General features: G+C 38.7%; 1 protein-coding gene across 1 annotated transcript in view; it reads left to right on the top strand.

Annotated features, from left to right (window-relative positions):
* The window catches only part of CSMD1 (CUB and Sushi multiple domains 1), a 2,539,710-nt gene that overhangs the window by 1,431,253 nt on the left and 1,085,442 nt on the right, over positions 1–23,015 (top strand). Inside the window, exons 6-7 of the mRNA XM_077487775.1 lie at positions 2,746–2,858; positions 15,706–15,783. Of these exons, the coding sequence (XP_077343901.1) occupies positions 2,746–2,858; positions 15,706–15,783 (191 nt within the window). The remainder of the gene's footprint in view (positions 1–2,745; positions 2,859–15,705; positions 15,784–23,015) is intronic.

Below are 23,015 nucleotides of genomic sequence, written 5' to 3'. Positions count from 1 at the left end.
GGCTCATGCACTCTTGCTGAATGCTTGGATTAAGGGTCTGGTATGGATTTGAGGGGGGCTCTCACTTTTTTTATTACATGGGGTACCCCTGAAATCTATACTGGACTGAAATGGTCTAGAATACCCCATCCAAAAAATACTCCAAAGAGAATTAATACAAAGATTTTTGCCTATTAGCCCAGAAAGTGAGCATTTTTGATTTGAAAGATTCGGGTTCAATGTTTTTTTTTTTAGCATCCAAACTTCTCTGAAGTTCACCAAACACTGCTCACCTCTAAAGGCCCGCACACACGATCTGACTTTTTGACAACAAACATGCAAATTAGCTGTTTTGAGGCAATATCCAATCGTGTGTACTCTCCAACGGACAAACTTTTTTTCGGTTTTCATCTGACTTTTGTCGGCTGTGTGAATAGACAAACTTTTTGACAACATAAGTCCGATCGTGTGTACACAAAACCATCAGACTTTTGTACGAAGTACAAACACGCATGCTTAGAACCAAAAGATCAGACAACAATACAGAAGTTGACCAAAGGTGGCACTGGAGTAATTGAACATCCTCTTTTGAAATGTCCTCAGTACGTTGAAAAGTCACTTCATTCATTTTTGTTGCCTAAAAAGTCTGATCGTGTGTATGCAATACAAACTTACAGCCAATGCCCTTTGTAGAAAAATCCAAGGGAAAGTTTGTACAAAATCCGATCGTGTGTATGTTACCTATTCTTTATAAATATTCAATTTCTAACAGATGTTTTCTATGAAGACTTGAATAAGAAAATATTTTGTCTCTATCTGGATGATATAATGAAGGTAGAAATGGCTAGTGGTACTTTTAATCATTTTTGTTCAAGTTTTATTGAAGCGTAGATGCTTAAAACAATATTGGAATTGTTTGTTAACTTGGCGATAAGTCTATGACATATTTAAATAATTATACATATTAATAATTTATACATTTTTAGGTATGTAAAGGCTTTTATTTGGTATGCAGTTTTAACATATTACTGTTATAAATTGACAAAAGGACAAAGATAAAATATACTATAGTATATATATATATATATATATATATATATATATATATATATATATATATATATATATATATACATGTTTGGGGTTCATAAGAAACTTATGATTTTTACATGTAGGAGAGAAGTGTCACAATTGGCCTGGGTGGCAAGGGTTTACTTACCATAATATATATATATATATATATATATATATATATATATATATATATATATATATATATATATATATATATATATATATAATTGTTAAGGTAATTTTACTATATTTTCAAAACCTGCACTCAAGCAGGTGGCTTAACAGACAAATTACTGAGGTTTGAAGTTATAACTTCAACCCAGTCATTTCATAGTAAATAGATAAATAATTAATTATTATGTTATAACATGTAGCATATAAACATATGATTTAGCTTGATTATAATGGTTCCCTTTCAACAGCAGCAGATTCTCATTCTTCCTCTTAACTGTGTGAGGAAAACTTTGGATTGTGGGTAGATCTAATGCCCAGAAACCCATGTTTTTTCCTTGTAGTTAAAAGGACTGGGCTGGAAGGGGGTATGTGTCTTTTAGACACATGCCCCCTTCTATGACACTGTAGTGAGAGGCGTGCCTCCACTGCAGAATTTTTATTGGACAGCTTGGGCCAACGGTAGTCCAAGACTCCAAGCTGTCCACTGAGCTTAGTGCCTCTGACAAGAAGTGAGGAGAGGCACTGTGAGCTCATCCTCTGAGTCTGCTGAAAACAGAGTGTTCCAGCTTGTATTTAAACTGGCCTCTCTGAATGTAGCTTCTGACAGGCTACACAAGATGCCCCATATCTCTGGAACCGTAGGTCCCAGGAGCCCCACATTTTCACAAATGGTTGGGTAGGACTTCAGATCTCTGTGACCCCTGTTTGTTGAGCTTTGACCCTGGAAGCTCAGTTTTTTTTTTTAATGTTCATGGCAGGTGAGGCTCTGGCTCACATGCCTCCCCTGATTAAATGTCCCTGAATTATACCTATTCGTAATGCTATGTTAACATTCCTTCTGGTATGAATAGATACATAATTCTAGAAAGGCTAAAAGCAGGTCTTGCCTTGAACAGAGATCATAAATGATTTGACTTTTGTTTAAGCGAGAATCATTCTTTTTTATAGAGATATATATATATATATATATATATATATATATATATATATATATATATATATATATATAAAGCCTATTTTAGGTTTTTAAAATAGATAGATAATACATTAACAAGCCTTCATTTTCATAGTCATAGTCACTTTCCTTCTACAGCATTTGTGTATGGTATATAAATGTCTGTGTGCACATCACGGGCCAGGACAGTTATTCTTAGTGCTCTCAGTAATCAACAGTCAGTAACAGACCGGGTCTGACACGCACCTCTCTTCTTCTGAAATTCAAATCTGAGTAAAGACATTTGTTATGATGGGAGTGACTGCTACTCAGCATACAGCACTGGAGTTGGAAGGAAGAAAGCAGCATTTAGAGATAAAAAGACATTCAATGTATTTATAAGCAAAAAAATAAAAAATATTCACATGCCATTCATGGGTACAGGATTATAAAGAGGTAAAAAGTGGCACAATAATTCAACTGGACTTTATTTCTTAAAACATCTGGTTTCATCAGTTAACATATGTAATATGTATGTGTAATTGTGTTGCTTAAATTTAAAAAATTACATTTTCTATTTTCAGGTTAACTGGGATGAACCTGCCCTCTCCAGTCATAAGTAATAAAAATTGGCTTCGTCTTCATTTTACTTCAGACAGTAACCACAGACGGAAAGGCTTCAATGCCCAGTTTCAAGGTACAGAACAGCACCTATCATTCTTACCTTTCTCTTAAAAATACACACTTTTCAGCATTTTTTCCAAGGAATATTTTTGCCTCTGGAAAAAAGGAAAGCTAAAGAAGATTTATACTCACCAGCTTAGTAAACCATGTAATGAAACATAGGTCTCTTGCAGAGCTCCAGGCACTGTTGCTATCCATTTCTTCCTGGTGTGTCAGATAGTTTGTCTATGTTGCTATTGTGTCCTGTAGTGATATAGGGGTTGACACAGTCCCCAGTAGCAGACATACTATACAACCTAATCAGAAATGTCAGCTATTAGAGGTGCCTGCAGTTTTTAAAACAACAAAGTTTTAACAAACTACCCATCATTATAAGGCTTCTTCTTTTACAGGGCACTTTGACTTTCAGTTTTTTCAGTGGCATCAAGGTGGCTTTAAATAAAGTCATTTGTGGATTCACGATAAGCTAATATCACTGTATTTATACTGAGTATAAAATAAATAAGCATATGTCACTAAAATATTCAAAACTACGCAAAAGCATTTATACAGAAAAAGGACATACCACTCTTTTTGATGTTTGCTTTATAGGTCGCTTCTACCCAAAACAGATATTAGGGAAATATTGGTAGGTTGGATTTCTCTTTACTTCTTGGAAGATAGTAGATTACTTCTCTGAAGTTCTTGGTCTCTACCCACACCACTGCCTTGTTAATAGCATACAGTAGGGTACCATTCTCTTGGATACATTCATCAAACATTAAAATAAACTGAGAATCTAGTGATTCCTGGAAGAGAGCCGAATGATTCATGCCAACAGCATCTATCCAATCTTCAAATGTTGTTGCATTCTTGTGTGAACTTGTCCTTTATAATTACATAATTTAAAGAGCATCATGTGAAGTAACCAATGACATTCAGTCATAAATTGGTTTTTATTACTCTGCTTTCTCTAACTTGATCAAGGCTTGTTAGAGTGCTACAAGTAATTATTGCATACTATTGTTTTTTGCATTATGTAAAAAAAAAACAAATCCATTTTGTAAGATTTTTTTTTCTAACACAACAGAAAATACAATTATTTCTCTACTATTTCTTAACTCCTGCCAGCTTCTGTGTTACAATACAATACAATGCACTAAAGTTATATTCTGAAAGTTATGTACGTTAAAGATAAAACTCTGGACAAAGAACATTCCCCCAGGGTACTCATTACATGATCCTAATGTATTGTTTCCATTTGGGATTAGCCTTAACATTCTTTCTGGAAGCCAGTGAATGTGCTGCTCACTGCTCTTGATCATTTTCTAATATTACTATTTGGTTATATGAAAAAGCCAAATTAGAGATTGCTGAAGTCTAAGCTCATTGCAACATTTACAATGTACTACTATTAAATATTCTGGTGCCACCAGTTCTAATTTTCTCAATTATAAATGCATGTTGCTCAAGAATTTCTCTTCTCAGATCTAAGGCTAAAAATAAACTACATTCTTGCAGCAGTCAAAGGTGCTGAACTAGTTCCCTAATCATCTGTTTGTCTCGTTTGCTATATTTTCCTTTTCATTTTCAAAGAAAAAAACACTCCCTTATCAAGGCAGTTTGTATGATGATAGCAAGGTCAAATCTTAAAATGCTGGCAGTTTCCCCAAGTAATGACTGTTGGTTTAGAGAAACAAATTTAAACATGAACACTTGGAATTAGTGAATATTCAGAAATGTGAAATATATTGCTAGATTTATAGCTTACAAAAAGGGGTTTATTTATAGAATATTTGCTTTGTGAATGTCTCATCATTCACACAAACTTAACAAATAATTCTTGTAAAGTTTGTAATGTGTGTAATGCCAGTTTCTATTGGTAGCTTTTGCTGGGTGAATGTAACAATTTCTAACATTTTATCCTAAGAGAAAAATAACCTTAAAAACATTCCCTATTGGGGAACCAATGTGCGGGAGACCCCAGTACTGTGAACAGAGTCTAGGGAGATTTTTGTGTGAATGGCCAAACAAATGGATTATCAGCCAAGTGAAGCTCTAGCTATTCAAGCATGCAGTCTGGGTGGCCAATAAAAAGGGGAATTAATGTGTGCCCCCCTCTTGAACCATACCAGGCAAAATGCCCCAATATGGGGGTAACTGGCCAGGGAGACAAAATTTCCCTTCCCCATGTTGATGAGGAAACAAATCTTTTCTCCACAACCCGGACCCAGTGGCAGGAAGCTTTTTGGAATATGGAGGCCTATTATAAAAATAAGGGCCCCCTCTACATGAATTTATGAGGGGTACATGATACCCATACCCATTTACAAAAAAAAATCCAATAGTAAATAAAAACCCATGGTTTTTATCTAGTACTTTAATAAATAAAAAAAGTCCCACAATGTAAATCCGTCATTAATAATATCAACCAGCAAGGCAAATCCAAGTCAATCACAATGGCCATCACCTGCCAACCTGCCAAAAAAAACAGCTGTTCACTGGCACATCTGAACCCATCGCTTGACTTCCACAGAATGATGTATCAGTTTGCCACCGCCACAATGTAAGCAAAGTCTCCTGGGTGATGACATGGACTATATACTGTATTGACATGGCCATAATTGGCCAATCATGTCACTGAAATTCCTGTGATGCCATTGACTAAAAATGATCAGCTCTGTATATGGTCAATAATGTCACTTGGGAAACCCCACCTTTTGGCTAACATTGTTGCCATGAGGACAGGAGATGTCATTTGGTGGGAGTGAAGCACTAGGTCCAGACATGTCAGCTGGCATTTTTTCTTCTTTAGGCAGTTCTCATGATGAGTATCTGCATTGCTGGACAGTGATTGATGGTGAATTTACATTGTGGGTCTTTTTCTAAAAAAAGATTGTGAATGATTGCGTATGTGTGTGTTTATTTACTGCTGTAATTTTTTGATAATGTGTATGTACCCCTTAACATGGAGACAATATCTGGGGGGGGTCCTTATTGTTAAAGAGGGCCTCCAGATTCTGATAAGCCCCCCTATCTGCAGACTCGCACAACCACTTTGTCTGGTATGGAACTGGGGAGAATCACACCATTTCACCATTAAATTTTTTTTTACACTGTCTCTTTGTTTAAATTCACCTGTCAGCCAGGAATCCCAGGCTGATAACTGAATATGCCTGAAAAGATTGCATTACTGCTTGTTAGAATGTCAGTGGGTGCTGGCTCCCTAACAACTAGGTGCCCTGAGTAGGAAACTGCCACATTTAGTAGTGGTGGGAATACTGCTGCCAAATATTTTACTTCACACTGCAGCTGGAGGTTCGCTTAGCCAAACAACCATTAATTTGGCAATTCGCACAATAATCTTCATAAACTGTGGACACAGTACAGAGGTCTCCCTTGTATTATTTCCCCTGCTGGCCAAATGTTCTTAGCCCATACTGTTAGACTGATTTCTCTATTACTGAATGCTCTTTAACTCTCATGGTTGAATGTTCTTTTGGATATTTTTTCTTAGGGTTGAATATTATGGAATGTTACATTTGCCAAGCAAAAGGCAAAAATAATAAAAAATAATATTGCACACAAATTATACAGGCATACCCCACTTTTAAGTACACAATGGGGTTTATTTACTAATGATGAAAAGTGCAAAATCAGGCTCACTTTTGCATAGAAACCAATGAGCTTCTAACCCTAGCTTGTTCAATTAAGCTTTGGTAATAAAACCTGGAAACTCATTGATTTCTATGCAGAAGTGAGCCTTATTTTGCACTTTTCAGCTTTAGTAAACAAACCCCATTGTGTACTTAAAAGAGGGGTATGCCTGTATACATTACAAGTAATATTTGTTACTTTTGTGTGAATGATAAGACATTAAAATATAAATCGGAACAAATGAAATTATCTAGTAAAATACAGAACTAAGTGCATATTCATGCCCTTATTAATGTATCACAAATATATATATATACACACACACACACACACACACACACACACACACACACACACACACACACACACACACACACACACACACACACACACAGTATCTCACTGAAGAAATTACACTTTGATACAATGTAAAGTAGTGAGTGTACATCTTGTATAACAGTGTAAATGTGTTGTCCCCTCAAAATTACTCAACACACAGCCATTAGTGTCAAAACCGCTGGCCACAAAGGTGATGTCCAAATTGGGCCCAAAGTGTTAATATTTTGTGTGGCCACCATTTTTTTCCAGCACTGCCTTAACCCTCTTGAGCATGGAGTTCAACTGAGCTTCACAGGTTGCCACTGGTTTCCTCTTCCACTCCTCCATGATGACATCACTGAGCTGGTGGATGTTACAGATATTGCGCTCCTCCACCTTCCATTTGAGGATGCCCCACAGATGCTCAATAGGGTTTAGGTCTGGGGACATGCTTGGCTAGTCCATCACCTTTACCCTCAGCTTCTTTAGCAAGGCAGTGGTCATTTTGGAGGTATATTTGGGGTCATTAGCATGTTGGAATACTGCCCTGCGGCCCTGTCTCCGAAGGAAGGGTATCATGCTCTGCTTCAGTATGTCGCAGTACATGTTGGCATTCATAGTTCCTGCAATGAATTGTAGCTCCACAGTGCCGGCAGCAATCATGCAACTCCAGATTATGACACTCCCACCACCCTTCTTGACTGTAGGCAAGAAAAACTTGTCTTTGTACTCCTCACCTGGTTGCCACCACACATGTTTGACACCATCTGAAGCAAATAAGTTTATCTTGGTCTCATCAGACCACAGGACATGGTTCCAGTATTCCATGTCCTTAGTCTGTTCGTCTTCAGCAAACTGTTTGCGGCTTTCTTGTGCATCATCTTTAGAAGAGGCTTCCTTCTGGGATGACAGCCATGCAGACCAATTTGATGCAGTGTGCAGCATATAGTCTGAGCACTGACAGGCTGATCCCCCACCCCTTCAACCTCTGCAGCAATGCTGGCAGCACTCATATGTCTATTTCCAAAAGACAACCTCTGGATATGACACTGAGCATGTGCACTCAACTTTTTTGGTCGACCATGTTGAGGCCTGTTCTGAGTGGAACCTGTCCTGTTAAACCGCTGTATGGTCTTGCTGCAGCTCAATTTCAGGTTCTTGGCAACCTTTCTATAGCCTAGGCCATTTTTATGTAGAGCAAAAAAAAAAAATGTCAGATCCTCAGAGAGTGCCATGTTGAACTTCCAGTGACCAGTATGAAAGACTGAGAGCGATAACAACAAACCTTGTAACACTAAGCCCCCATACACACGGTCGGACATTCTGACCACAAAATCCATCGGAAAAAATCAGACGGATTTTGTTCGAAACTGGTGTTGCATACACACGGTCGGACAAAGTTGTCGGAAAATCTGATCGTTCGGAACGTGATGACGTTCGTTCGCTACGACGAGACTACTTTGAGGCTACTAGACAATAGCTTTGGTCTCATAATTTGAACTGAGCATGCGTGGCACTTTGTCCGATCGGAATTCTCTGCAAACGATCGGACAAAGTCCGATCAAATTTTTTTGTCGGAAAACTTGAGATCCTGCTCTCAAAATTTTTTACATCAGAATGTCCACCGGAAAAAGTCTGATAAAGCCCACACATGATCGGATTTTCTGACAATATAATCCGATCCGACCTTTTCCGTTGGAATTTCCGACAGTGTGACACCGGGGGGGAAATGGCTAATTGGGCCCAATTTGGACATTTTCCCTTTGGGGTGTACTCAATTTTGTTGCCAGCGGTTTAAACATTAATGGCTGTATGTTGAGTTATTTTGATGGGAAAGCAAATTTGCACTGTTATACAAGCTGTACACGCACTACTTTAAATCAATAATAATAATTTTTAAAATCAATTTAAAACTAATAGCAATAATAGTGTACATAAATCCCCAAAAAACTAAACAGGGGTGACCTTTTGAAAGAAGTCACCAGACCCGTAAAATAGAGGCGGAGCCAGACTTTGTGTGTCTTGACCAGTGGCATTCAGCTGTCATCAGGCAGTGTCTCTTCTTTTTTTTTTTTTTTTTTTATTCTTTGTTTTTCACAATATAGTGATACAACGTTACATTTAAACACATCCACAACTACATCTTGTATTTAACACAAAAACACTCATCATTTAATCGTGCCTAATTTTTATTCTATTACATTCTATTACATTTCCGTATTACCTTCTACTCACTATTGCATTTTCCTTAACCTAGGATAGCCCTAGTTATCCATCTTAGAGAAACAAAAATATTAAAGAAAAACAGTAAGAAAGACTAGAAAAGAAAGAAATAAAAAAAAAAAACAACAACAACAAAAAGAGTCGTCCTCCCATCCCCCTGCCCCCCTCTTAACCTCCCTGGCGGTATGATTCAGTCCGGTTTTAGGTGCTGAAAGCGGCACATTTATTTTGCATGGAAATTTGGCTTTTTATTTTTTTATTTTTTTTATTTTTTATTTTGTAGTCCTGTAATTCTTAGGAATAACTCTCTTAAATCTCTTCAAACCAGAGTCTAGCCGACATCCAGGGTATGGTAAAGTTTATAATATAATAAAGAATAATAAAAATTATTCAATAATGTAATCAAATCCTAAAACACTGAAAAAGGGACATGTTTTGGTTGTTATGGGCAATCTCCAAATTCCAGGCAGAAAAAACAGTATTTATAATATAAAAGTGCATGCAGGGCACTGCACAGACCACTAGGGACAAAGGGGGGGGGGGGGTGTAATTTTTAATACAGCACGGTAATCTGCAAGATTACAGTGCTGTGTGTGTTTTGTGTCTTTTTACTTTTTTAAATTTGCCGCCGTTCTCCGCTCCCATGCGCCATAACGCCGCAGGGAACGGAGCTCGCGGGGGACATCGCTGGATCCAGGGGACAAGGTAAGTAACTCTCCCTGTGTCCTCCCCTGCATCCAGCGATGCGGTCCCGAGTCCGCTCCTATCAGTAAATTCCTAACCCGAGCCAGACTCGGGATTACCGCTAGGGGGGTTAAGGATCCCTATCTAGGGATTTTGTTCCCTATATATAATATAGGGTTTCCACACTTCCTGATACCTATCTTCTTGCTCTCTCAATATCATAGTCAAATTTTCCATTTGTTGAATTTCCGATACCCTACTCATCCATTGTGATATGGTTTGAGCCATTGTACTTTTCCATGAAGCCGGAATACAGGCTTTTGCTGCTGTAAGCAGATGCCTTAAGAGGGACTTTTTATATTTTTCAATAGATAACGGAATGTCATGCAATAAGAAGGCTGCCGGGTTTTCTCCAAGAGGCACATCTATCATTTCTTTCACTATTTCAGAAACCATCTTCCAAAATTCTTTCAGTCCGGGACATTCCCAAAATATATGTAACAAAGTGCCCTCAGCGCCCTAACGGCGCCAACACAAATTTGATACTTGTGGATATATCCGATGCAATACTTCTGGAGTTCTATACCACCTAGTCAACATTTTATACCCCCCTTCTTGGTATCTGGTTGCTATTGACCCCTTATGTGTGAACATAAAAATCGTTTTTTTCTGTGTCTCTGAGAAAGTAACTCCAAGGTCCCTTTCTCATGCTTGTAAGAATGCCAGTTCTTGTGAGGCTTCTTGTTCAGTCTGCAACGCATACATAAATGAAAGTGAGTGTTTCAGTGGTTCACCTTTTAAACATATCTGTTCAAACCCAGATGGTATCCTAACCACCTGCACTCGCTGCCTGCTTGATTAAAGAAAGGCAGTTAACTGTATTCGCCTGAATGGGTCCAGGTCACTCATGAATTCTCATTCAATCTCTTCCTTATTCATTACATGGTTGTCAATTGAGAAATGTATAATCCTACTGATTCCCTTTTGCCTTAGATCCCTAAAACCCTGGTCTGCCAGGCCTGGCTGAAAGCTCGGGGTGCCCAAGATTGGTATCATAGGTGATATCTTTTCTTAAATAACTTTTTGATTGACTGGAGTGGCACCCACCGTGGGGTGTCTCCACACCTCCTGTGGTATTTCTGCATCTGAGAGCCATGATATATATATATATATATATATATATATATATATATATATATATATATATATATATATATATATATATATATATATATAAAATCAATTTAAAACTAATAGCAATAATAAATGTGTACAGAAATCCCCAAAAAACTCAACAGGAGTGACCCTTTGAAAGAAGTCACCAGACCCGTAAAATAAAGGCGGAGCTAGACTTTGTGTGTCTTGACCAGTGGCATTCAGCTGTGCATTAGGCAGTGTCTCTTCTCACAGACATATGCTCTCACTGCTCACTGCTGTGCTTTGTTGGGGATATTTTGGGTGCTTTGTTCAATTTAAATGTAATGCTGCGTACACACGATTGGATTTTTCAACGGGAAATGTTGGATGTGAGCTTGTTGGCTGAAAGTGCAACCATGTGTATGCTCCATTGGACATTTGTTGTCGGACGTTCCACCAACAAATTTTGGCTAGCAAGTTCTCCAATTTTCTGTCAGTAAATATTTGTTGTCTGATTTTCTGATCATGTGTACACAAGTCCATCGCACAAAAGTCTACGCATGCTTGGAATCAAGGAAGAGCCGGAAGTGCTTGGTCTTGTAAAACTAGCATTCATAATGAAGTTATCACGTACATCTTTTCCGTCACTACATTCACAATTGTTGGCCAACATTTGTGTGCCCGTGTGTATGCAAGACAAATTGGAGCCAACACCCTTCGAACAAAAATCCACGGTGTTGTTGTTGTAAAGTCCGATCGTGTGTACGGGCATAAGTATAATGACCATGTCTTAATAAAAGGTTTTTAATCCTACAGTATCACACTATATATGACCTCTTCCTTTCTATGCTCACCGTTGGATAGATAACATGTAAACATCCGAAGACAACCCAGTGATGGAAAAAGTAGCTTCCATCTTTCTAGGATCTCTCATAAATGCAATTGCCATATTTGTGAAAGTGTAGCAACATCCTTTGGGCAGTGCAGATCCATGTGGGTGGAGGACAGAACTGTATCATGTTGTAACAGTTTCAACTAATTTTGGGACACTGTTGAGTTTTTTTGTAGGATTTATGTACACATTTATAATTGCTATTCCTTTTAAAGTGATATCATTTTAGGTGAAATATTTATTTCTCTATATATTTGTGTGACACAGTAATAAGGGAATAAATATGCACTTAGCACTGAACTAGATCATTTACATAGTTAAATAGTTAGTCTGGTTGAAGGTTAGTCTGGTTGATGGTTGAAGGGCACAGTTCCATCCAGTTAAAACTACAGAAAAAAATACACATACACAGAAATAGAAAACCACCAAGTACATAATTCGATACCCACAGTTGATCCCAAGAAAGGCCAAAAAAAACAATAAAGCATGATCCAATTTGCTTCAAAGGAGGTACAAAAATGTCTTCTTGATCCCCCAAGAGGCAAGTAGATTTTTCCATTCATTACAGCCCTTTTTTTAAATCTACTGAGCTGGCCAGAACCAGCTCTTAAGGGAGTCTATTCCATATTTTCACAACTTTTACTGTGACAAAGCCTTTCCATATTTAGAGGTCGAATTAATTTTTTACCCAGTTGTGAAGAGTGCCCCCTTATAACTCTACACTAATTGGACCAGTGGTTCACTGTTTTTTTTTTTATTATTATTATTTTACTTTAAGCCCTTGTACACATGGTCGGATATTCCGACAACAAAATCCGTCTGATTTTTTTCAGATGGATTTTGTCCAAAACTGGTGTTGATTACACACGATTGGACAAAGTTGTCGGAAAATCCGATCGTTCAGAATGTGATGACGTTCGTTACGACAGGACTACGTGGTGTCTAGTAGCCAATAGCGTCGGTCTCGTAATTTGATCTGAGCATGCATGGCACTTTGTCTGATCAGAATTCTCTACAAACGTGGGGGGGGGGTGTTGCTATCTACATTACACTCTCTAACCAAACTTTTATATATTATCTATAGTAATATTATTCCAGATCACCAGTGAGTTCTGCATACTTATAAATCATTCTTGCAGTGTTATGTCTAAATGATGCACAAGTATAAAAGAGTAACAGTGGCTTCACCCAACAGCAGGAGTAATTGACTTCATGCAGAAGTTGTCAACACTAATTTACCAGTTGTTTTAATGAGGCTCCCAATGTGCAGATTTCATGTATAATCAATGCAGATGTATACGTTTGGTCATTTTGCATAATAATACTTTATAAATAAACTAATATTACAATTTACAAAATAAACTGCCTCAAAATGTGTCTGACGTTTGCGTGAGTACTAAAAGAGACCAGTACAACACAATAATCTGCTTTTTCAAAGCATAGAAAAATTAGAATGTACATTTTTGGTGTTTCTACACATAAAACTAGGGGATGTAAATGATTTCCTTATTCCCCTGTGGCAAAACATACATCCAGGACCAAGTATACAGTACAGGCACAGTTTAACTTTGCAGTACCATTTATTCTAAACTATATATACAGTTGTTTCAGACTAGTTGACGTTCACCAGTGCAGTGTATGGAACCATGGCTTTAACTACTTCCATACCAAGCCTATTCTGGCACTCTTCTCCTACTTATAAAAATCATAATTTTTTTTCTAGAAAGTTACTCAGAACCCCCAAACATTTTATATATATTTTTTTAACGCACGGTGATACATGTGATACCTCACATGTGTGGTTTGAACAGAGTTTACATATGTGGGTGGGACTAACGTGTGCATTCGCTTCTGAGTGCGAGCTACCGGGGACAGGGGCGTTTTAAATTATTTTATTTATTTATTTTATTTTTACTTTCTTTTACAACTTTTTTTATCTCTTTTATTCCTATTACAAGGAATGTAAACATCCCTTGTAATAGGAATCATTTATGACCGGTCCTCTTTATGGAGAGATGCGGGGTCAAGAAGACCCCACATCTCTCCTCCAGGCTGGAAAGCATGAGATCAGAAAAAAAATCCACAATCTCATGCTTACCAGCCGCGATCGTGGCTTTGTTTTCATCCATGTCCCTGACTGGAAGTCATAACATCATGCCCGGGCCTCTGACAGTGAGAGAGATGACTGGTGAAAAGCCAGAAATCTCTATGTTCATCATCCGGCAGCGGTGATGGCACGGGAGAGCCCAGAGAAGCACCAGATGGCAGCGGGGAGGTTGTAAGAATGATCAAGCAGTGGAACTGCTGCTATGATCATTCTTATGGTGCACAGAATTGCTGGCTGAAAACAAGGATATCTGAATGATGCCTGTAGCTGCAGGCATCATTCAAATATTCCCACTGAAAGTCCAGAATATCATATGAGAAGTGGCTAATGGAGTAGGGCTTGGGGACCAACACAATGGAACAACTAGACATTTTATGGTAAGGGTGGCCAACTAGCCTGAATGGACTGGATGTACATTTGGTCACGGGGCATAAAGGAATACTTTGTATTACTCTACCCAGTATCCTAAATCAAGGAATAAACCCCTTATTTTCAGATCCATGATGGAAGTGAAACAAACAAAATTCCTTTTATTTTATGAAGTCTCTACTGTGGTTATGTACTAATTGCTTAATGTTTACATGTACTGTATATATGATAAAGCTTCTTTTCTATCCAACTACAAGAAATTCCCTGTGCATTTAGGTCAGCTTTTTTAAGTTCTTAAAGTAGGATACTCTGTTATAGAAATCTTTTCTCCACTCCCTCCATATCCTTGGCCCATCACTTCAGTAGGTGGTTTTACCAGTACTGAGGCATAGGGGTAGGAGGGTGAAAGCCAAATACCTAGGGGCTGATTTATTTAAAAGTATAGCTTTTCATATCTTTCAACATTTGTGAAAAGAATAATTCCTGTCATGTTTGTAATATGTGCAATAGTTTCCTTGTTGTCTTTCACCTGGTCACTGTAACAACCCATAACATTTGATCCTAGGAGAAAAATACCTTAATACCTTCAACCAAGACAGTTAACAACCTTGCTCAGAACAATTAACCAGCAGGGGACATTATATGAGGAAGACTTGTGCACTGAGTGGAGTCTATCAACAATCTTGTGTGAATGGTCAAACACATAGATGTCCAGCTAAATAAACTTCCAGCTGCAGAGTGAAAAAACAAAGATAAATGTGGGGTCCCCCCAAAATCCATTCCAGACCCTTATCTAAGCATGTAGCCTAGGTGGTTAGAAATGGGGGGTGATAGCATGTGCCCCAATCCCTGAACTATACCAGGCCACATACCCTCAACATGGGTGTACTTTGCTAGAGGGTACCTCTTGGCAAAGCCCCCTGACCCCATGATGAGGACAGGGGCCTCTCCCTCACAACCACGGCCCAGTGTTTGTGGCTGCCTGCAGGCAAAGTGCATATCATAATCTGGAATCCCTCTAGAAAATTATGAGTGTCCCAGATAGGAGCTTTCCTCATGTGAATAAGAAAGGGGTACATAGTACCCCTACCGATTCACAAACACAATATGTAAACTAAAAATAAATCCACCCAAAAGTAATGTTTTTTCTCCTAGCAGTGGATGTTACAGGTTGTTACATGTATTATTGGCTATACTTGCATTTATTTTAAGACATTTGCAAAGTGATTTAAAAAAAAACAGCACCCTAGAGTAAACCAGATGTAACCAAAGTTGGATAGAAGTGGTAGAGCTTTAACATAAGAAGAGACCTGATTTAAAATGAAGATCTGTGAATAAATGTTTGTCAGAATTGTAATACTTATATCTGTTCCTGAAAGTAAAATTGCCCCTACTTAGCTTGTGTACCCTTTTCTGACATATACTGTATATATTTGAGTGTTTGATTACATTAAATCTAAAAAAGGTAATGTGTTTTTTATGACATATTTACAGTGAAAAAGGCAATTGAATTGAAATCTAGAGGAGTGAAGATGTTGCCGAGCAAAGAAAGTAATCATAAGAATTCTGTCTGTAAGTAAATATTTTTTTAGTATTATTCTATTTTAATAGCATGCATCTGTTAAATGTTGAACGAAATCTTGTGAGCTACTAATTTATATATCAAGTGAGAACTGCTGACACCTAACACATTCCCATATATGTGCAACCTTAATCAATCAAAAAAAGTGTATTAAATATTCATAATTGCGTTATTAATAGTCAATCAATTCCTCTGTGTATATAATCACACCATCTCCTATTGAATATTATACTCTTGTATATGATAACAAATATTAAAGTACTAATAACAAACCAACACAATCCCCCTGTGATTCAAATGAACCGTGCCAATATATATATCAATCAAAAAGTATAAATATGCATATTTCAAAGAAATAAGTCCACATATAAATCACACAAATAGTCTTTGAAATAAGTGCCTCCTCCTCATGCAATATTCCTTCTTGTGTGTATCCCCTTGCGGTGTTGATTTAATGTAATTTACTCATACTCCCCCACCATCAGATGGGCGCTCGCCTGATAGTGTGTGACTTATAAACATACAATAAAGTAAGGTCAAAAAACACTTTTAGTCCTTCCAGTATTTGTAGATATATCTCACAGGTTCTCCTTCTTCCTCGTTACAGATCCCCTCACAGCATGTTATTGTTCCTAACCAGCAGTATCCCATATCAAAAATATATGAAGCTTATTCCCACAAGGTACGGCTTTAGTCATAAAGGACACTCCAATGGTGGGGTTGATATTATGGTTAAAATGGTCTTGAACAAATCAGCAAACAGTGCTTGACTTGCCAACCCCAGTGTCCTGCAGAGCCAGGCCTTGCTGAGTTAATGGAAAAGGTTCAACTCTGCAACAGCAAACCTGCTATCAGCCTATGCATTAGCATTAATTAGCATTAGCCGTACTGCAAACACAAACTACGTTTGTGTTTGCAGTGCGGCTAATGCATATACACATCCAGGGCAGCAAACGGTTATACCAGGAACATAGCTGTTTTGTTTTTTTTACAAAAGTGATATGGGTGGCTTTATAGTAACCTGATCATTTGTATAGTGCTGGGGAACCTTTCCCCTTCCAATGTTGCCCTTCACCATTTCTAGGCTTTCTCATTCCACTAGAGACCATGATAAGTGGTTAGGTAAGCTGCCCACAGAGAAGATGGATTTCCTGATCTCCTCTGTGACAAATGAAGTTGGAGGCAACCAGGATTTTGTTGCTTCCAGTTTCAAAGCTGTCTTTCCCTAGCCATGAAAGCCAGGGAAGCAGCTGATCAAATGCAATCTTTGTTTGATCAGCTGCCTTTGAGGACAGGGGAAATATTGGGGTCAAAAAGACCTCTAATTTCTCTGGTGTTCCATAAAGACACGCCCAAAGCTCTTGTGATAGCAATAAAGTTGAATGAAAAAAAAAGTGCAGTTTTACATTTTTACATGCTTAGTATCTATTTACCCCAGGCAGCATCATATTTTCGGTAAATAATGTTTATTAGTTTTATAGGCACAAAAACAAAGTACATTCGAAAAGTGAACGTTTGCTACAGAGGATATAACAAAGTATATAAACTGGCCAACATGGCCCAACAAACAGCATGATAACTTGTGGCATACTCAGAGGATACAGCATAAATGATACATTAATAATTACTGAAGAGCATTCTGTTAGTATCAGGCCTGAGCTCTATTATGACTTCATGTCAGTGTGGCAAGCATACAGGTGGGTTGGTGTCAGATCTGGGTTTCTTACTCACTGGATCCTAGCTAGAAAGAGAGAAGAGGGTGAGAGAGAGTTCCCCCAGCCACCCCTAAAGGGATCATGCTGTCGGTGGGGGGTCTCCCTGCTCCTCGACTCTGTAACACCGACCCAGCTCCCTACTCAAGAGAGTAAGATGTGAGAATGTATTATTAAGGTATATTAGCGGGCAACAGTGGGTAAACCCAGGGTCGGAACAAGGGGTGGGCAGGAGGGGAAGCTGCCCTGGGCACAATGATTCCCAGGTGAGTTCAAATACAAGGGTTTTGTCTTGCATTATACCTACTATCTTCTCCTGCACCAAAATCCAACTTATTTTATGCTTCACTGCTAAGACTGGAACCAACTTTTTTTTCCAGTGAGCAGCTATTGTAATTTTGGTGCCCAACAGGATGAGGAAAATCAGGGCTTGTGTATATTTGTCTACTTTATTCACTTTGAGGTTAAGGAGTGCTATGGCTGGGGTTTGGGGGACCTGTATTGTCATCATCCTGCGTAGCAGAGAAAAGATTCTGTTCCAGAGACCCCTTATGCGTGGACATGACCACCATATGTGAAACACTGTTCCTACGTGGTTACATTTCCGAAAACACAGCAGGGAAGCATCTGCATTGATTCTGGCGAGGAGAGAGGGAACCCAGTACCATCAAGTCAGTATTTTGAGACTACACATGCGCACTAGGAAACGGGCAGTGAAGCCGCGAGGCTCAACTGCCTGTGTTCCTTAATGAGAATGGCGGTGCTGGAACCCGAGAGCTGAGGGATGGGTCGGCCTCGGGCGGACGACATCGCGGGTGCCCTGGAAAGGTAAGTGTCATTATTAAAAGTCAGCAGCTACTTTTTTTTAGCTGCTGCTTTTAAAAAAAAATTCCCCGCTGGAACACCCCTTTAATTAGAGAGATTGGGGGATAATTGGATACCATGCTCGCATCCTTGCCAGGTTTACAAATAACTGATATATAAGCTATAAGCTAAAGCTATAAGATAAATTTAGGGCTTTATCCAGGGGAGAGCCAGACCTGAGAGAGTTAAAGAATCTGACCATATGGAGCCAGGGTGTTTGTAAATTTTTAGTAAAAACTGACTTAAAAGCCGTCTGGACCCAGGGTTGAGTTTTGTTTAAGCAGTTTTATCACCTCCAAGACTTTCAATTCAGATATCGGCTTGTCCAGGAGGTCAGAGTGTTCCGTGGATCATTTTGGGAGATTAAATTTGTTCATTAATTCGTCTAGGGAAGGTTGTTTAGTTAATTGCTTGTTTTTGTATAAAGTGGTGTAGCATTCATGGAACATTTCCATGATGCGTTGTGGGTTTTGTGTCAGTTCTCCCGTCTGGCCTCGTATCTTGGAAAAGGCATGGGATTAAGGGTTAAGGGATAGTTTTGATGGCAATTTGGCTCCAATATTATCTTTCTGGGAATAGAACCGTACTCCCAACCATCTGAGATGTTTCTCAGCTTCAGTGGTTAGGGCAAGGTTTAAGGATGATCAGGCTGACTCAAGGGCTTCCAGGAACTCTCTAGTGGGGTTGTGTTTATGGGCTTTTTTACTTAATGATTGGAATTCCCTGGTGATTTTGTTGATATTTGCTCTGCATTGGATATTTGCTCTGCATTTGATAATCTTCCCCCTTAGTAGTTTGGATAATCTTCCCCCTTATCACCGCTTTGTGGGCTGCCCACAGGGTTTCTAGGAAGATGGATTTGCTATTGTTCAGTAGGAAATACTCTTGGATGTCTCGTGTGAGGACTGTGCATTGGACTGGGTTGTGTGAGAACCCCTCATTGAGGCGCCATATGAATTTTGTACAGGGTTTTCTTTTTGTAGGTATAAAAGAACCATAGAATAGTAAGATATGGCGGTGTCCCTGATGACCACTTTTGAGGCAGAGGGAATGTTGTGGGATTGAATAAAAATGCAATCTATTCCACTGTAAATTTGGTGTGGTGCAGAATAGTGGGTATAGTCTTTGGATCTAGGGTTAAGTTCCCTCTAGATGTCCAATGAGCACAATGTGGAGGCTATTTTAGTGCTCTGTTTTGGGGCTTCCTTGACCGAAAGGGGCCAGATCCCGATTTGTCAAGGGATTGATTAAATGCAAGATTTGTGTCTCCTCCCATAATTATTTTGAACATCATGTTGCCTGGTCTTTATTTGGGGCATAATAAGAGACAAACGAATACTGTGTGCCCTCTATTGTATCTGCCTTTTGCTAATAACTATCTGCCTGTTTGATCTCTTATAATGTCTGTTGGGGAAAATTTCAAGTTTTTAGAGAATCCTATCACTACACCTTTAGTTTTGTTCCCTGCATTGGAGAGGTAGAACTGAGGGTAGTTGCTATGTAGGAAGGAGGGATTATACAATGATGGGAAATGGGTTTCCTGCTGTAAAAGGATTTCAATCCTTTGAGATTGGTAGTGCTTAACCACTTTCAGACCGGATCATTTTGCTGGCTTAAGACCAGACCACTTTTTGCGATTTGGCATAGCGCCGATTTAACTGACAATTGCGCGGTCATGCGACGTGGCTCCCAAACAAAATTGGCGTCCTTTTTTTCCCCACAAATAGAGCTTTCTTTTGGTGGTATTTGATCACCCTTGCGGTTTTTATTTTTTGCGCTATAAACAAAAATAGAGCGACAATTTTGAAAAAAATGCATTATTTTTTACTTTTTGCTATAATAAATATCCCCAAAAATATATATAAAAACATTTTTTTCCTCAGTTTAGGCCAATACGTTTTCCTCTACATATTTTTGGTAAAAAAAAATCGCAATAAGCGATTATTGATTGGTTTACGCAAAATGTATAGCGTTTACAAAATAGGGAATAGTTTTATGGCATTTTTATTAATAATTTTTTTTTACTAGTAATGGCGGTGATCAGCAATTTTTATTGTGACTGCGACATTATGGTGGACACATCGGACATTTTTGACACATTTTTGGGACCATTGTTATTTATACAGCAATCAGTGCTATACAAATGCACTGATTCCTGTGTAAATTACACTGGCAGTGAAGGCGTTAACCAGGGGGTGGCATTGTAGGGGTTAAGTGTGTCCTGGGAAGTGTTACTAACTGAAAGAGAGAAAGGGGTTAGAAGGGAGGGTGGAGAAGACCGATCCTGGTGAAAGAAGACAAGGCATGTCAAAAATATTGTACAGATAAATAAAACAGACAATAAAAGTGCAGCAAAAGTGAAACCATATTCCCCTTGCAGGGAGAGGGGGCTGCAATCCTCCCTCTGCAAGCTTTTCCCAAAAAATAGCCCCAAACATGGGGGTTTTATTTCGCAATCTCCGAGTGAAGGGAAAATACCAATCCGAGACAGTTGAAGGCAAAGTGTGGCAGCTCCAGCTATACCACCAGTAAAAAAAAAAAAAAAAGATCTGTGGAAGAAAAAATTAGCAGCAGCAAGCGTTCTCCATTTGTGAAGTTGTAGGATTTGTTTAGGAAAGCAAAATTTAAGCGGAAAGGAAGGAACATCATCATACAAAAATCATTTGTAAGTGATAGATTTTTGTGACAGGACCTGTAGAAGAGGTTTTAAGGATCTTCTTTATTTGTTAGGTATAGGGTGAGAGGTCAGAAAATATTTGGAAGGAGTGTCCTTGTATAGTAAGGTTTTCTGTTTCCTGGGCCCTTCTCATGACCTCTTTAACCCTGAAAAAATGTGGTTTGACCACAATGTCTCTGGGTAGGCAATCCAGGCGATGGTCTGGTATGTGTTTTTGATAAACATGAGGCCGATTTTATCGGTTTCCTTGAACGAGTCAGGGAGGCCTCTGAGTCTGAAATTATATCTGCAAGATCTATTTTCAAGATCATCTAGTTTTGAGAATGCAATATTTAACTGTTCATGCAATTCCTGAATCCTCTCAGTATTCTGGTTGGTTATGGCAATGGTTTGGTCAGTTTTAGCTTCAATCGCATCTATTCTGGCCCCTAGGTGATGCAGATCTGGTTGGATTATTGATGTGATCTGTGAGGCAGTTTGGACCAGTCCTCTGGAAAGCATTTTTATGAATGTCTCCATTAATGATGATAAATTGGTGGGGGTAGCAGGGATGGATCTGTTATGAGCCCTTGGGTGGTCTGGGGTATTAGTCAGATCATCCATCGGTGTGAGGGGGAGGCCATCTAAAGTCCTGCCTACCTGCGATTCAGTGAATGTGGGTGATAATAGTGCGTTCAGCTGGTTACTCACTGCTGGAGGATGAGTTCCCTCTTTGTAGCCATCTGGGTTTGTTTGATCAGCGATGGATTCCTCTGGATCCTGGTCCTGGCCTCGTGGGTATGTAGCGGCCATCATTTTGGCAGAGGTCATGGCCAGGGGACCGGGGTTGAGTTGCCAGGATAAATCCCATCTTGCTGTGCCCCTATCATGCAGGGGGTCCTCAGGAACTCTGCGACTGGTGGGGGGCCCAACAGAGTGAATCTCTTTCGGCTGTCAGCTGTGGTGGAGAGAGCAGGCTGGAGCAGAGCTCTCAGATCATGCGACCGTCAATAAAGCCGCTGTGCATGCGCCTTTGCAGCATCATGTTTTATATTTAACTAAAACATGGGTATTGTGTCTATGTGCACTAAATGAAGTGTATTTTTACTGAAAATGTGCATTTGATAAACAGCTGAGCAAATATCAGGTAACATAAAAAATGCAACAGCCACTATTTTATTCTCTAGGGCCTCTGCTTTAAGAAAAATATAATTTTGGGAGTTCTAAGTAATGTTTCTATCAATGAAATGCAGATTTAAACATGTATGTAAAAAAATTAAGAATTGCCCCAGTAGGCAAGCAGATACAATTCAAAACAGAACTTAATCAGATGCCTTACACTGGGAAGCATCCAGTATATATAATGCTTTTGCTCTGTCTTTTATTTGTTTGCAGCTACTTGAGATGGGGAATATGTTTATTTGATTTCACAGATTGCGTAGGTTTTTAATTCATCCAATCATAAAACTTGTCAATATTTAAATAATGTTTTAATTGTCAATTAGAAATGTAGGATTAACTGAAGTGAAGTGCTTGTATATTTTTTTGTTAGAATTCTTCAAAGTGTGTAGTTAAATCCAAATAAATAAGTTTGTTGATTCTATTCTGGGATATTTAACAACCCATTAATGAGTTTAGTCTTTTATCAAAGATATTATCATTATTTTGTTATGGTCAGTTATGCAGATTTTCTGCTTGTTATCAACCAAAACAATTTAGACATGGAGAGTTTGGACTTTGACCAGTATTAAGAAAAAGGCTGCCAATGTGTTCTCTCCAATGCTCAGCTGAATGACTACTGCCAAGGTTTGAATATCATTTTTGTCAATATAGGAAATATTAAAAAGCTGGCTGAGCTTTTAAGTGTTTGTGAGTTCAAAACATTAGGCTTGAACATATAAACTGCAACAATTGCAAATTATGCGTTCTGTTTTCTCTACAAAATGACCATTTTATGAACCTGTACCCAGTTTTTCAGCATGCTCTGTGG

Source organism: Lithobates pipiens, unplaced genomic scaffold, assembly GCF_037356315.1.
Source record: "Lithobates pipiens isolate NorthernLeopardFrog02 unplaced genomic scaffold, aLitPip1_a1.2 Scaffold_18, whole genome shotgun sequence".
In the NCBI taxonomy this organism is placed as follows: Eukaryota; Metazoa; Chordata; class Amphibia; order Anura; family Ranidae; genus Lithobates; species Lithobates pipiens.
The sequence above is the reverse complement of the archived record's forward strand: the minus strand, read 5'-3'. Positions and strand labels throughout refer to the sequence as shown.